Source organism: Augochlora pura, chromosome 7 (assembly GCF_028453695.1).
Source record: "Augochlora pura isolate Apur16 chromosome 7, APUR_v2.2.1, whole genome shotgun sequence".
In the NCBI taxonomy this organism is placed as follows: Eukaryota; Metazoa; Arthropoda; class Insecta; order Hymenoptera; family Halictidae; genus Augochlora; species Augochlora pura.
This window is the reverse complement of record NC_135778.1, coordinates 32,075,640-32,093,289: the sequence shown is the minus strand read 5'-3', so window position 1 is coordinate 32,093,289 and position 17,650 is coordinate 32,075,640. Positions and strand designations below refer to the sequence as shown.

At 35.6% G+C, this 17,650-nt stretch overlaps 1 protein-coding gene across 44 annotated transcripts in view; it reads right to left on the bottom strand.

The window, feature by feature from the left end:
* Slo (calcium-activated potassium channel slo) overlaps positions 1-17,650 on the bottom strand; it is a 157,145-nt gene that overhangs the window by 88,833 nt on the left and 50,662 nt on the right. For 32 of the 44 annotated variants that reach the window (XM_078184990.1, XM_078184999.1, XM_078185010.1 and 29 more), the window contains exon 6: positions 6,322-6,413. The exons of the other annotated variants lie outside the window; for them this stretch is intronic. In XM_078184990.1, the coding sequence (XP_078041116.1) occupies positions 6,322-6,413 (92 nt within the window). The remainder of the gene's footprint in view (positions 1-6,321; positions 6,414-17,650) is intronic. 44 annotated transcript variants of the gene reach the window in all.

The window sequence follows — 17,650 nt, the reverse complement described above, 5'->3', positions numbered from 1 at the left end:
CAAAGTGTCAGTGCACATTGTACCTGCACTATTTGTCGAAAAACGAAAGCTAATACCAAAATTCTTACAATCATGTGTGACCTTTAGGGTCACTGCGTTGAACATGGTTCAACTCGATTCAAAGTACGCTTTCTCATGATATAAAAAAAACATGGTTGATATTGATTAGAAAATTTGGAGTTACTTTCGTTTTTCGTAAATTTCGTTACATTTTCCTCTGATACTTTTTAAGTACGCTTATCGTTTGCGAGAAAAAAGATGTGACAATTCCAGATAAAACGCGACGCTCGAATACAGTGTCGTTAGTTAAGGTAAATCGACTCGCGGTTACAGTGCGGTGTTCCTTCGTGAAAAACGGGCATGCAGACACTATTGTATAGCGTATGGCGTACAGTGTGGCCAACGTTTCTGCGGTGACGTCATTGGCCACCAAGGGTGCTCATATGCGAATCGGAACGTGACTGTGTTGTCCTATACGGGGATGTTCTGGATAATGAACGGAATCTGGAACGATCGTCGTGAGACTGGTTTCCAAAATCAGATACAATTTCGTGTACATAAAACTATGGGAGGGTATCATCATTTTGCCACTTTCGAATTTATTTACAAAATGCTTTCCATTTTGTAGAGAAATTCGGAATCAGCAATGTGACTATAAAACCCTTCTAATTTCAATAGTATTATGCTATACCGTGATTCATTATGGAAAAGCTGTACTAATCGTAGTCGACGATATTAACGACAGTAGTTAACAATATGATTACTAGCATCAAAGCGACACATTTTGAAGGATACTTTAAATTTTTAAATTGCAACAATTTTTCTCATGTAAAACTGAGTAACCTCTGTTTGAAAAGTTTTCGTAAAGACCGTGTCAAAAGATGTACGACAACCAAAATGTTCGAAAACCTTTCGAACAAAGGTCGTTCGGTTGTACAATGATTACTTCAATATATCCAAAAGTTATTTCACATTGGCTTTAAAAATATTATGAGAATATATAAAAATCACATTCGTACAGCTTTGTATTAATCATTTGAATACTCGTTCAATTGAAGAACGTTATTGTTGCACAGGTGTCGCTTGACCAGTCCGGAGAGAGTGTCCCAAAAAATAAATAATCCGAAACTCGAACTCGCCAAATAGTAAAATACTTTCTATTGTGGCTACTATAGAGATAAAGGGAGAAGCAAAGTGAACGTAACTGCGCTTGCACTATCTTGAAGATAACTAAAATGGCGGATCCACGCATGGGGCAACGTCGTAAAGATGTGCGGCCAATATCTGCGCTCATCTAGTATAAAATTACTATATTTTTCATAAACACCGAGAGTAGAGAAGAAATGAAAGAGGGAAAAGTTGAACAGCTTTTTAAAAAAACGACAAAATGGCTATCGTGAAACGAGACTAAGTTTTAATCTGTTTAGAATGTGATGCTCCAGAAAAACAGTTTATATTAGTTTATATTATGTACGAAATTATGTCTATATTATATTTATTATTGTGTTTGTGTTATATCGATATCATATACGAAGTTACATCTGTATTATATCTATACTGTGTATCAAATATAATACGAACTTTTCCTCTTTCGTATTATCAATGCACTTCGAGTTTTTGAAGAAAATAGTGACTAAAATAATGACTCGACCTCAACTCTATTACTTCAGATGTTTCACTTATTATCAATAAAAGAAAAAAATGTTACAGGAGACTATGATATGGTTTTAAAGAACAAATATTAAGAAAAACAAAAATTTTAATAATATTTACTTATTCGAACGAAACATTGTTCGTTCGAATATATGCAGGTTGTCATAAAATTTGAGAAAAATGTTTTCTTCCCATGCATGGATCCAATGATACTAATGAACTTAGAATGTCTGAGATATCTTCGTGTTTTGTGAGTGGTCGTACGCTATAGGTAGCAGACTAAAGTGGCAAATCGTGCAATACTCGGTGATACAATGTGGCCTTGAACTAAGAGATCCTCGAGAATCCACAGACCGATCGTAGATCAGTCGTAATTATACCTACGAGTGCTATTGCTCTGGAATTTCTCCTTGTCTTTGGTGAAAATCATGATGATTATTAATCGCAGTTTCGAACTCCAATGAACCTTAAATTAAGTAATAGTCAACGTCACGAATGACAACTGTATGCACCCTTTAGCTGAGTCGGAATCCCATCGATCGTACAAAGAATATGCATCAAATTAATTAACTGTAATTACTACAATATTAATCATTTAGCTTTTATGATAACGTAATGTGCGACGAGGTTGCGCAGTAAAGGATCCATTAAATTAGGGTAGTAATTATGGAATCCACTCCATCTTATTGTTTTTATACTTTACATTCACCTTATTTAAAAGTTGGTAATGTTTTGTATTATCCCAAGTGATTTTTATTATGTTTTATAGTGAGTCTATACATGCCTTTACAAAGTTATAGGTTAATTGACTGTTAATTTGTAGATTTTTATGATTTTGTAATGACATAAACAAATTAATAAATATTTGTAATAACAGTATCTATCAGAAAACAATCATTTTCTTTGCAAGTTTTTTCAGAGAAAAAATACTAGTGATACGAATTTTAATATTACCAGACATTACACTGGATTTTTTAATGAATATCATTTTTACTATTATATCATGAAACATCGAAGAAATGAAAAGAAATTTAAACTATATCCTAATATATTCGTCCTGAAAATATATTTTGTAGGTTTGAACATTAAATACATTGCTTACATCTGAAAATCGTATTGTTATAAGCGACATTTTAAAATTAATTTTCAAAATTTTACGTAAAATATATCGTTTGATCCGAGTTGATATCTTTAATTATGTTCAAAGTATAGTCTCGTCAGAATAAACTAACATTAATCTTCTAACATTTATTATAACAACGTTGAAAAATTACACATCGTTTCAAATTAACCGTACTTAATACCTTATACCTTCGTTGCAATAATTACAAATTGGCGTTTATGACTAGCTAATGTAGTTATCGTATGTTTTTATGAGCAACAACATGAAGTCTAATATTTCTAAAATTTTGAATGTTCCAATATTTAAAAAATATTTATCACATAAATAACTAATTTCAATGCTAAAAATCGTTTCATTTCATCAGTCTGAATTTTTCAGAAACTTTATTTGAAAAAAAGTCATTCTGCCAACGTTGAAAGTTTGCTGCAACTCAAATTAAATAAAACATAAATTGAAAAGAAAGACAATAAACTTAAATAATAAACTTAAACAAAAACAATATGAAATTATTATTAGACACCGGTTAATTGTTTCAAAAGCTATTATTACAAAACTGTCTGTAGTCTATATAATTAAATTCATTACGTTTTTTAAATACATAATAGAAAATGTATTTTTTAAATTACATTTTTATTAAATCTTATTTCATTTAATTTATATTTTTTATAAAATATAAAGAATATTATATTTTATTATATAGAATTATATTTTATAAAATATAAATTATTTAATTAATTAATTAATATTTTTAATATTTAATTAATATTTTTAAAATTTGTTCAATATTATTAATTATTGGATCTTTTACTGCGAACATAATTCTTTTTTCTAATCAAAAAGCAAACCGAAGAATAAATACAAATAATTAAGAGTTCCAAGTAATTCATTTTATAATAATGTACTTCCCACGTACATAATTATGCCCGCTTCCCTGTTAATAGATCCATTCTATGTTTATACTTATCTCGCCGAATGTTAATATTCATTCAGACTAATTGTGAGTGAACTAATTATTATTAATAATCGCTAAAGTACTATGATCAAACCAAATCTGTTAAATTGTTCTAATAATTTCTAAACAAACTTTCAATCCATCGTTATACTAACGTATTAAATCACTGATTATGACTCCAACATTTCTCACTCATTATATACTACTTCATTCCTAGTTTCACAACGGGGAAAATCCTTGGAATATAATCCCTCGAAAATCTCGCTTTGTAGCCCTGGATGGACTCAGAATTTGAATTTTTACATTTCTCTAAAAACATTAGCAAAATCTTTAACTAATGCAATATTCTTTTTAATATTTCAACAAATAATTTCTTGACTGATTTTCTACTATACTACATTTTCTATTGCACTGTCAATAATTTTTTATTAATTGCATCTGAAATACATCCGATCAATAGAATCTTAAATAATATTTAATTAAATATTAGATACTAATTCGTCATGAAGTGAAAAGGATCAAGACCATTCAATTTTAAGGTTCATAAATTCTAGATATTATTAAAAATCATGAGCCAGAATAAATGATACTTTATACGTGAGAAAGTAATTTGTTAATAATAATATATAATGATTACATAGCATCTGCAATATTTATAAAATTATGTTCTCGTTTTCGTAAATAGCCATTCCCAACCATACTCCACCCTAAACCTAATTCTAACTGACTAACAAATGTATACAAAATTCGAAAGTATATTTAAACAGAAGTTATGTTGAATAAAAATAATAAACTTTAACTCAATTAAAGATTTTCGAGGGAATAATGTTACTGATTCTGTAATGTGCATGTATTTGTTGGACTGTAGCTCCGTTCCACGTAATTTTTAAACATAGTAAGTGTTCCGTTTCTCGCGTTTCATTCTATACAAGGTGTCAAAAACGAAGCAGTCATCCCTACAAGAAGTAATTCGTCACAACACGTTGCAGATCTAAAAGGAACAATATTGTTTATAATAAAAATAAAAATTATATATTGTCTAGCATCTTTCACTTGTCAAGTGTGTAATCAGTGGCGAAGAAATCATATGTCGCAAATATATTATTTCTTTTCAAAATGAACGGTGAAACGTTGCAAAAGGTTGCAAAATCCTAGTCAGTAGCGACAACGCGATCATTGGCCAGGAGAAGATTGAAAGCAGATGTTAGTAACCTGATAGGAACAGTAAAATAGATGATTGAGAACTTCTAGTAATGTGGTTAAAAGTATCGTCAGATATTTCTATAGTATGGTTAGAGAATTTCAAGAAAGTAGCAAAATTTATGGTTAATGATCTTCGTAAGGAATAATAGAAAATAGGGTCACCGATCTTTGTAGGAAGCAGTGGAAAATTGTAGGCAATGAATTGTATAGAAAATAGTAAAAAGACATGGTTGGTACCATTTCTAGGAAGTACCATTAAATATGGTCAGTGACTTCTATAGCAAGTAGTATAAAGTATGGTAAGTGATTTTTGTGGAAGTAGCAGAAAACATGGTCAGTGACCAATGCAAGAAATGGAAGAAAATATGATTAAATACCAGGTTACTATAATAGAAATTCTGATGGACAATCTTTTACGGAGACAGTAAGAAGTTTGGTTATAAAATTCTATTGTAGACAGCAAGACATATAGTCACTGACTATAGGTTATGGTTAGAAATAGAACTCAGTATACAAGTTACAATGTTATAATGTAACGAGAATAATGTAAATTACACGATATAATAGAAATGATGAGATTATTGCATATTCTACGAGAGCAATAATTTTAATCGACTTCCAGTAGAAACAGTGGAAACCATGATCAGTGACCTCCTGAAGCAACAGTTACAACATAGTCAGTGACCACTAGAGGAAGCGTTTACTGACACGGTCAGTGACCCAATGGAAACAGTGAAAGGTACTGTCGGTAATGAAATACGATCGGTGACCTCTAGTAAAGACAACAGGAAATGTGGTCAGTGATTTGACAAGTACAAAAGAATCTACAATCGATAGTCTCTAGCGAGAAAAGGTAGAAACATAACTAGTGGCCTAATCTGATCACTATCTAATCAACGAGTGTGACGTGAATCCCCTAAGTTCCACCTTTGCAACTTCCGAAAAGTTCAACCATTGATTTCGAGGAAACGGTTCATTACCGGCACATGGTTCCTGGACAAATTGTTATCGTCCCGACAAATAGAACGCGTAAACGTTAACAAAAATATAAATTACGTATTATTATAAACAATAACTCCTTTGTAACTCCGTCCGTTCAACATTTTGTGAGAATTTGAAACCCCAGCACCGATAACCACTGGTTTTTGGTCACCTGGTACACTCACACGCATAAATATGTACCCTTGCACGTTGTGTTTGTGTGTGTGTAACGCACGTGTCCTCGCGAATGACGTCGACAGATACAAGGTTAGAAAGTATATGTATACATAATATGTAAATATATACATATATATAGATAGGATAGATATAGACGTATAAAGAATGAAAGTAATAAAAGTTAATATAGGCAAAATAGAGACAGGATTGAAAGATGTAATTTTTATAATACCTCTTTCCGTGTTCCCGCTTGTATTCGCCGCTGTACTTGGACCTACTGCCTACGAGCTCTATTATCTCGGGTATGCTACTAGCAAAAATTGCCTGCAAATAGAAATCATAACTGCAAAACACTATGCGACTACGGACCGTTCGGAAACAAACTGGCTCGTCTACGGTACGGTTGGAATTTTCAGTTTTCCTCGGCTCACGCACAGATCCGTTCAAATCCTCGGATATCTGTCGTCATTTCAACAAAACCAGAAGAGGGGGGGGGGGGGGGGGGTAATAAAAGAGACATAACGGTACAGGAGCAACGACCTACGTTCTTCTATAATTTCCCTGTGACTTCGTTTCGCTTTTCCTTCTCATGTTTGCTTTTTCCTCTTGATCCTCTGTCGAGGACTGTACCTGATCCCTGCGTGGTTACATTTGTAACCGGTTACTCCGAAAATGCGACGGTGGCCCTCGATTGGTCCACTGGTACTGGGACCGCAAAAATTTAAATTTGTCATAAGATCTTTTATCTTTTTAATGGCCGCGATCTTTCATCGCAATTCGCTGCCATACACATCCCTGCCATAAGTTCTAGGACATCCGGTGGCTGTAACGATTTTTAGGATAACTATTGGTGGTTCTTTAATATCTGAAATTTTTAATAAATTTTAGAAGTCTGATAATTAAGGTTTGAATGAATTTAATTGATATTTTAAGTCTGACGGTTAGGTTATGGAAACTTCCTTGATATCGGTAGATGTCGCTACCGGTTCTTTCTTGTTTTCGAGAATTCAAGTTTTAGCAATAGAACTATTAAATGCTACTAGGTCCCATTATATGATAATAATATCTAGAGTCAAGTTTTTCGATAAAAATTTCAATAATTCTGAAGTTTTATAGATCTTAAAAGATACAAATTTAAAAGCTGTTTCCCTTCGTGGTTTTTAATTCCTGATACATTTAATATTCAACTGAATATTAATTTTAAAAACAAAAAGACAATGACATCTGGAAAATTGGTCCAAAATTTATTAAACACAGAAACTTTCGACAACAAATTTCCTAAAAAATTATCGGGTGTTTTAAAACTTATGGCGGGGGTGTACGATGCATTCGACACCGAAAATGTTAGTGAAGCGATGTTGCAAGGAGATTTCTTAGACTCACACTCACAAATATATCTTGTTATAGTTAAATCGTGGAATGATAATGAATAGAATTCACTGAAAGTGGCATAATATAATCGTATGAAGAAGAGCGTTCACAAGATTTCTAGATGGACTTAATTTTAGTCGTAGCGTCGTAAACTTGTTCATATGAAATGAGAAAATAAAACATTAAACTCAGTGATACGAGCGAACTCGATATTAGTTAGTAGAGTACAGTGATAAGCGTGTTAATAGATCTTAAGCAGCCTTAACTAGAAAGTATACAGAAGTTAGAAATTCGTTTATGTTATTCCATTCTTGCCTTCTTTTAGTTGACAGAGTACTAAACGATTGTTCTGCCATTTCTTAATATTGTAAAAATAAGAGACACTGGTCATGTCTACTTAAGTACAATGGAATAAAAATTTATAATTCTGTACTACGAATGACTCACTTTTTACGTTTGGAGTCAGTGTATATGTATGTGTGTGTAATACCCCCGGGTATTCTATGTAAGCCCGGTGGAACATGATTTGATAAATAAATTTTTCGTATACACACGGATTACTAAAATTGCATAATTCTAGAATTACACTTCCTCGTATGCCATTGAATTTATTGTCCTTAATGTAATTTGCTGTTACTCATTTTATTATCCTCGGTGAAATTCGTTATTATTGATCTTATTATACTTAATTCAATCCACTATCGTGATACGAATCGATTTATTTATTTTTTATAAGAAATTATTTTTTAGAACAACTTCGGAATATCTAAAACTACAGTGCCCACCATCTGTGACTTTTTGATGTATTTTAAGAACTGTGCTTTCTCCCTTGTGAGTCACTAAACTATCAAGAAACCGGTGACTAACGTTCGCCGAAATATTATACTAAGTCAGTGAAACAGAATCATCTCGGCTCGACGGTTATTACTAGCATGGCAATTTGATACACATACCGGCCGTTTCAAAATACGAGATTTTTCAGAGTTATTGAAATTTTGAACATCTCAATAGTCCCAGCAATTTTATATTATTTTTATATCCTTCAGTTTCGTTTTATCTGTATATTCAATAAATTTCAGGTTTAGTTAATTTTTCTGAAACTTTGCATTGCTCCGATTCGCTGGTATTTAATGGGACTTCAATTTCGTGTAATTTCATGTTACTTTTATGCCCCACAATTTCAGTGTTTACACAGAAAAGGTATGATATCATTTGTCATTCGCAGTACTGAAATAGAAATTGACATTTTGGTTGAACAAATATTGTTTTCACGTTGACGTTTATATAGAATAATATTTCTTACTTACTTTATACCATCTTTGCTCGTTATTCGTAAACAATGCAACAAAACTTCATTTTAATACCCTGCACAGTATCTTATACACAGGCTGTCCGGGAAAAGAGTCGACTTGCTTCACTAATAATCAGAAATTCTGATTTGATCATTCCCGGTTAATAATTTCACTAAATTCAAATTCGTTTGGTCTTGAATTATTCTGTTTAAGAACAGACATAATAAGTGCCATCAATTTTAATAACTTATAAGCCCAATAAGAATTTTTAGTTCCAATCATCTTCAATCCAAACAATCAATGTTTAAAAGTGATTTAAAATTACTCCCCAATTCAATTTCTTGTCTCGTAATTTAGATTGTCAACGTGTACATGCATTGTACCATTTTGTTTGCCGAATTTTAGATTAACAACAATGATTCCGATTGAAAATTCCTGTCGATTCTTTTCCAAGACAGCCTGCTCCGTTTTCCTGTAGACGAAAATAGTTAATTTGTAATTAGTCGATGAGACGGTGCAGGAAACGTGGCGAGATTGAAGGAGAGATGACAACGAAGGCGTAGGTGCGTTTAAAGTTACGTCGATGACAGTAGAAAAACACTGAGAGTGGGGAATGGGGACAGAGTATTACGTGGTTCGATTATTAAAAGCGGAGAACAAAAATCAAGAAAGCTTTGAGCAGTCCATGACGACTAACGTCAAGAAATTAAGCATTCTAACACATCTAAAAGGACGAAAACATTGTTTTTCGTGCACATGTGTGTCAAGATAGAACCCTAAATCGAGGCTCAAAATATGGTACCAGGCACTGCACATAATATCGTCAATATTCTATATCGTATCTGGTCGCAGCTTGTCTATGCTATTGCTGGTACTTAAAATGGGCTGCAGAAAGGGAAGCGCTACTTAATTTGCAAAATTTCACTACTGTCTAATGCGGGCATGTTCAACTTGTGACTCCAAGAGCCAAGACGGCTCCGTGAGGCACCTGAGAGCATTATGGCCACGCCCCTTTGGTCTATTCCACTGGCGTGACTGACGACCCCGTTTTAGAGCTCTTTGAACACTAAAACTAGCAAAGCTACATCCTTTTATAATCTTTCAAAATTCTCTGTACAGCAAGAGCAGCTAAACCACGCCGACTCAACGCTTTCTACTCAGAGAGTTGAAGAAACCACACCCAACAGCATTGCACATACTGTGGAAGAATGAAATCGCTCTCACTGACAGTTCTCTGCAAACAGAGAAAACGAAAACACGCCTTCTCATAGCTCCCTACACAGTGAGGAAATAGACCACGCCCATCTATCTGCCCTGTGCTCAGAGATACAATGAAATTATTTTCGATTCTTTGTGCAAAGATAACAATAAACTAGACTGTTGCTGGACATTCTACAAAATGAAAGCCATCTATAGAGAGCAGTAATTATTGACCATTGTAGAGATAGAACAACAAAACCACGCCCATCATTTGTTCCATAGAGAAGTAACGGAGAGGGAAAGTTTCGGAGAAGGAAAAACCATAATATCGTAACAATATGACTTCCTCCCCTAAAACACTTTACACAGAGCTAAGCAAGATAGATTGTTTAGCTTGTTCTAGAATGCTATAAATTGGGCGTGATCACTGAAATACAATTTGTACGGAAATACGTCCATTTACATTTTATAAAGAGAGATAAGGATAGTCTTTGAAATATGAAGAATTTTATTACTTCATTATTATTATTTATTACTCCATATTGCAAGATCAAGCAGTCCCAGTCACGCCTATCGTAAATTTACGCGCACCATCATTGACCATTTTCGAATCACGTGATCATCACGCGGGGCGCTCCGAATGGAACGAACAACCATAGGGCGTGGTCTGGTAACTTTAGTTTAGCTCCCGGCTCGATTTGGGTGTCAACGAAGACACAGTTGAACATCCCTGGTCTAATTCGTCTACCGCAACGCTACGAAAGTCAACAACCCACTGTAAACGATTTGTAAAAATTTTGTAACTCGGTACCAAGGATTATGGATTCTTGTTTTATAGTGCTCCCTTCAATTTTGAGTCTTGTTACGTATCATCCACAGATATACACTCTCTTGCTATTGTTAGACATATCAGGCAACTAAAGACACTGCGATTAAACAAAATCACAATATAAAGAAGTGTAGTAGGAGGAGCTGCTTTTTTCGCATAATCGTTCCGCATGGTTATGGAAATTTGGAAAACCGTATTTAAAGGTTTTCGTAAGTCCAATGCTCGTATAGGGTGACCCGTAACAAACAATGTAAAGAAAATTTACAATATACAAATTATAAATATTTTCTAATTAATTGGATGCTGAACATTTGATTAACGAATGATTAATTTTGTTTAACTCGAATGTTTCGGAAAGTCGCAATTGTATTGTGGCTTCGCTCGTTTAGGGTCACCCCATATAGATCATCAGGGTGATTATACAAGATTCAGAAATACGATTTCTGTTTTTCATTGTTTCATACACTCAAAAACTTTTCTAAAAAAACTAACATCGAAATTCTAAGACTTTTTGGCAAGAGAAAATCATGGGCGAATGCGTAGCTAATAATAAATAGATTCTTTGTGTTATTATGAAACTTTAAATACCGCGTAAAGGATATTTTGATAGTATACTGTTTCTTACAGTTTTTCGATTGACAGTAAATATGTTCAAAAAATTTGACGTAAGAAACGGAATAGATTATAATTATATTCTTATATTTATGTTACATTAAATAAAATACGCTACATAGACTATATCGTGACAATATAGCAATGTAGTAAACGAAAATAGTCTAATGGAGGACAAAGGAAACTGTACTAAAAATATATTACAATAAAATGTGTTAATAATATTTGTTGTTTATAAAAAAAGAAACGAGAAGAAAATGCAACAGATATATTTTTGATCAGACAAAAACAATTTGATAGAATGAAACTGAAAAGATTGTGAATACAGCCATTACCAAAACATTCTCTACGCGTCATCAACGATTCATAACCTAAAAAGGGAACAAAATACATAGATCCGCGTATTCCTCCTACTTCGGCAGGGCAGTTATTCAGTCAACATACATCAAGCTCGAGGTCAGGTCATCGTTTCGAGGTTTGGGTTAAAGAAGTTTTCGAGAAACGGCTCGGAACGGCAGCGGTCCGAGACAAAACCAAGAATGAAAGCGGCCATACGTGTGAGTGTGTAAAATGGGGGCGGGGTTAGCAGCATGTTAGCGTTCGCAGAGAAAACAGAGACAGACATACAGATAGAATGAACAGTCAGAGAATCAAGCTCGCACAGACACCAACAACCGTCACGATCAAAAATCGTCAGACTTCGTGCCATTCTTTTCTCTGTATATTTTTTCATCTTTTTTTCTTTCTAAAATCAAGACAAAAATAATTCGTTGGGAGTCGAGGGCCTTGGGGCCCTCTAGCGCAGAGGTCGGTTAGTTATTGCGAGGTCAGTATGCTAAAAAAGCATACATGAAGTACGCAAAATGGCAGATAATGAGCGTACAGACGAGGCACTACCGTAGACCAATCACCTGTTCTTTCATCTTTGACATGCTCCTGGAGCTCCAAAGCTCCGTTAACATTTTCGTGTCGTGCTCTACGTTACTAACAACTCATTATTAATCGCATCATGAACGAATTTTAAAAGATTCAAGTGGGTTAATTTAAACTGACTGTCTCTATTAAATTCGAGCTTCAAGCTTGTAGTTACAAATTTTTGTTTGGCTTGGAATAATTGTTTCGGTTCTATACCATATTGTTTTTACTAAAGTTCTATTATTGTTTGTTAAAATTTCATTTATGTCTGAAGATACAATTAATTTTACGTTTGGAAGCCAAAAATGTTTCATAGAATTTTTCAACCTTACACAATCTACATAATTCAATTTGTATATCATATTTGGGCCCACATCATCAAGAAAGCATAGCAAGCAGATATTGAATAGCAAGTATTCGATATCTGCTTAATTAACACTATTTCACGATTAAAATAAGCCTAAACGCGACTCAAATCAAACAACGACGTGAAGTAAACCAATATCAAAACATGTAAAACATTTTTGGTTTCACATCTTCCTAATTCTCCGTATCGGCAGCACTGTACTACTATCTAACTGCTTTTGAATCGAACTTTCTATGCCACAGTAGTGTAGTTCGCTATCTGTCCATTGTTTTACATAGATGGCACAAGAGAATCATAGATTTCTATCGGCGCCGGTATTTTAAATCGCGCGACACGAAACCCAGTATGGCGATTAGTCTATTTCCATGCCTCGTCTGCGTGATGAGCGTGACGAGATTTCGTGGAGAGCGAACTCAGAGACGCAGAAAACAGACAGTAGACAGTATGAGGTTGAGAGACGTGTCGTTTAGAATACAATGAAGATCATACCCAGCCATTTTCTCTGTCTTGCTAATGTCAGCGAAAGTCAGTGTCGCGGCTGCAACAGAATCTGACTCACATTATTGCCGATATGGCATCGATTACCTGATTACGCGAGTCTCCGCGAGAGGGTTTGCGGAAACGTTCTACTAGCGAGGCCGTACCGTGGTTAATCAAGCTTTTTACCGGATAGATGCCTTTTTTTCGAGCAGGCGACTCCCTGGAGCTGCGAGTGGTAGGTTCAGGGGCTTTCGCGGATCGGTATGACGAAAGTAAATCATTATTTGGAATTTCAGCTATTTTGAGTTTTGCTTCTGGAGCTTTTCTTTTCCTTTGAGCTATTATGAGCTGAAGTGCTGTAATAATTAACCATATTGTCGATGTTTAACCCATTACAACATTAACGACAGCATTTTTTGGAAGTTTTCTTTTTAGACTGACAAACGCAATACTAGCAACTAAAATGGAGAAAATTTCCAAAAATTTTCATTACAGGTGTCCCGATAATTTTTCTTCAAAAATTCAGGAACAGTACACATCTTCGATACGCCAAAAAACACTGAACATCAATCGAAATATTATTTTCCGAACGATACCAACTTTTCCAAACGAGGTCAAACATAGCTCACAATATTTCACCAGATCGAAGCTCATTTTAACTTCAAATTTCCTACATTTTGTTTATCATCGCTGCCACGTAGCTTTCATGGGAGCCTGTCTGGTCGCCCTGGCCCGATATGCTCCGGGAGTCGTCCGTCCTTACGACCGAAATTTCTTACGATCGTAACGCCGAGAATCACGTTCGACGTGTTCGTAACTTGTCTCGCGCAGCGCCCGATCGCAAAGAGCCAAAAAATGTGGGGCGGCTTGGGCGATTCTGTGCCATCTTGAACAATGACCTGGCGTGAGTGGCCGCTGAGCGAAAGCCAGCTCCCCGGAAGCCTGTGTAGTCGAGAGACATCATACGGGAAAAAAGAACTGTGAGCGACTACGTGTGTCACGTCACGGGAAGTCTCCTCTTCTAATCACCTTGCCCCGAGAGACTTTGAAGCGCAAGGTGCAGTCGCGATCCGCATTAATAGACCTTTCATGCGCTTCCTTTCTCGTTTGCTTTCTTTTTTTGCGTTCTTTTCTTTTTCCCCTTATTTGTTCGCGTTTTGCTTTACGACAGAGTGAGGCGTGTAGGTACGAGGACGATAGAAGCTCGCCGTCGGAGCCGGTTTCCGGCGTTTCGTGTTGTCTCAATGTTCCGTCGCTATAGTTGTCTAGCTCCGTTAAAAGATGAATGGCTTCTGCAATTTTAGCGACGCGATATCACCGATTTCGAAAACGTTGATTTATTGTTCTGGTCATCTTCATTTCTCTCAGAGTAATGTTCAATTGGTAGCTTTATTCCAAGTGACTTCATTAGAGGTACTACTCTGCAGAATTGCGTCAGTGGTCAGTGACCATCCGTAATCACCAGCCACAAACATTCACTGTTCACGAACAGTCGCAGCCGTCGAATTGTAATTTTAACTCGAGTTATCTGACCGTAATTGTTCATGATTACTGACTGTGTTTATTAAAATCACGAAGCTGCAATATCTGATCGTTCTGCTTACATTTGCTTTACGCGATATTGTCTGAGTTAATTAATTACTTGCGATTATTTTGCAAGCTGTGTAAGTTCGTGGGACAATTCTTTAGGCTATCTAAATTTGTAGAATGCAAATGTGTTCTCGTACCCGAAAAATGTATATTTTATGGGCTACATCCTGTACTTTATTTTGTGTGTTCGAAATCCAGATGACCGCACACAAAAATACTGTCGTATTTCAACATCGCAATCATTTTAAACTAATTATTGCAATACTAATATGAGGTTGAAGAAGAAAGACAGCCCAATTAATCTCGTGTTTAACCTCGAACGAGTACAAGAACGGAAACAAGGCTGGCCTAACCACACGAAACACCAGTCCAGCTCAGACTACGGCCACACATAGAGGTATAGGCATAAGGCACAGGTAGCCAGTATCGCTATAGAAAACTAGCTTGGTTTCGCATCGGAGCGAATCTCATCTGTTTTTCTTTTTCCATTCTTATCTTTCGACTGTCTTTTCTCGGTTTCCATTTGTTCGCGTCTCGGAAGCGAGACGCGGGAAACGGTCCAAAACTGGCGTGCAGGTGGACCGACCTAGCGCGAGCTGTTTAAGCCGATGGAGAAGTGTTTTACCATTCTCCTTTCTTTCTTTTTTTTCCTTTTTTCTCTATTTTTTTCTTTGGTTTCGTGCTTTTTCTTTTTGGTTTTTCTTTCGTGGCATGTACCAAGTATATGCGATTTTTGGGGATCGGGACACAAAGTTTTGAACAGATACGAGTCTTAACAGATTTAAAGAGAGGTGTAAAACTGCCCACGGTGACCACAAAAGGTCTCTCACCGTTTCGGACCTCGACGTCTTTCGGCGACTCGACTCGTGTGCTTGATTTTGAGTCATGGCTCGTGGGACGCTTACATGATATATTGACATATATCATGAACATATTATCATGGCTGAATTTTAAACTTTAATTTCGACTGACAAAATTTAACTTGAAGTTAGTTTGAACAAAATTCATACCGTTTTTTAGACTAAGAAACACTTGAATGCATGTCTACATCTCTCCCCACTGAATATTTTTTGGTAACACTGTTAAATTCAGAAAATTTTTTAGATTAGGTCAGGATTGACCCAATGTCACAGACAAGGTATAAGGACAACCGTGATACGACTGACATATTGATAACTGTAACATCCTCTCCATATTGATAACAACCAGTTGAGAAACTATTCTTCGAAGTAATATTGGAAAACAATAGCGAAATCAGAGCAACTCTAAAACTACATTCGTTGAATAACACTAAATTTGCAATAGTTCAAGAAATTGCGTTAAGTTATTATAGTTTTATAAAGAAAGTGTTTCGTACACAACAATAATTTCAAAATTAAAATATATGCCACTCAATTGTTATTTGAAATAAAAACTGCTTGTAAAAGTCTCACGAAGTATCATTTTGCGGAGGAATTATCTTTATAGCGTCGCTTCTATTTTAATTATATCAATACTTTAAGTATAAATACAACGCCAAAGAGGGGTGTCATTAGACGACCAAGTGTTAACACGTAGTTGAAATAGACTATACAGATACTCGATTTTTACTAATAACAATTAACCCTAGCTAAAATGCAGTATACCGACACTCGATTTCTGCTAATGCGTCCAAATTCATGAGTTGTCGGTAACATCGCATGCGACATGAAAATGGTAATGGACCCATTTTCTTTTCGTTTATAGATTTCAGGACGTTAAAATACGTTAAATGTTAGTCCTTTCCCTCGTCAGTGACCTACATTAGTTTCTAATATAAAATTCTCAATATTAAGAAATTCTTCAACTAAAAACTGTGCATTTGTTTAATTGAATTTCCTTAAACTGCTTAAAGTTCGAAATTCTAAAATTTACTTTCCATTAAATCAACAAGCATAATTTCTATAAAAAAATATTCCGCTTCTCTCCGAGTCACAATTGATCCGTCAACGTCCCACGGAACGTGTCCTGTCTGGAGATTATAAAAAATGTAAAAGGGAAACAATTTCGTTTGACAGATCATTATGAAACCACGAGTCGAGTCGTTCACGGTTGAGCCGTATGAAAAAAAACGGTACACTGTCGTAAGTGTACCCGCGTAAGGTTTGTCGAGTCTGCCATGTTCCAACGAGAGACGGTACATCGGTACACGTGCATCTCGAACGAAAGTAGCAGTTCCCGTCGGTAAAACAGCGTGAACTACGGTGGTGGAATCTCTGTTACGCTAATGACATTCATAGACAAACGTTACGCTAGACGTGGCCACGTCTAAACGACGATGCTTAGGGAAAAGAAAACGCGGCTCTCCTCGATATTACATCGAGGCGAATAATCGAATCGCGTTGCTCGGCCGTGTGTTTGGGCCGTAATCGATAACGCCACACATGCTCATCTATGCACGCACACACGCGCACAGGACATGCTTGTCGCAGACACTGCGCATCGTCGTTCAAACGAGGCGATCGATTCCACGACGAATGACACTGTCCTCTGGTAGAAAAAATTCATCAAGTCCCATAGCTGACGCAACGCTTCCTTAATGAACCTTAGACGCGATTAACGTGTTCGAAAACCGTCGAAGAGAACAACATCTTGTCTTGTTCACGAACAAATGAAAATCGTTTCTCGGGTGCTTCCCAACGAAAGCGTTTCTTACGCGTAACACTCCCTTAACGACAATTCGTTTTTAGCATCTTCTTAAGGCAGTTTAAAAGTATCAAGCTGAGTTAAAATGATCTTAATTTAATTTGAACGATCTAAGATATTTTTCTGTGTTAACAAAGATTTAGGTGACACCAAGTTTTATCGTCTTCAACGCAGGTAATTAGGGTTTTCAATTTGTATGGAGTAATTCAACAATGAAGCGAATGCCGTACGCTATTAAAAA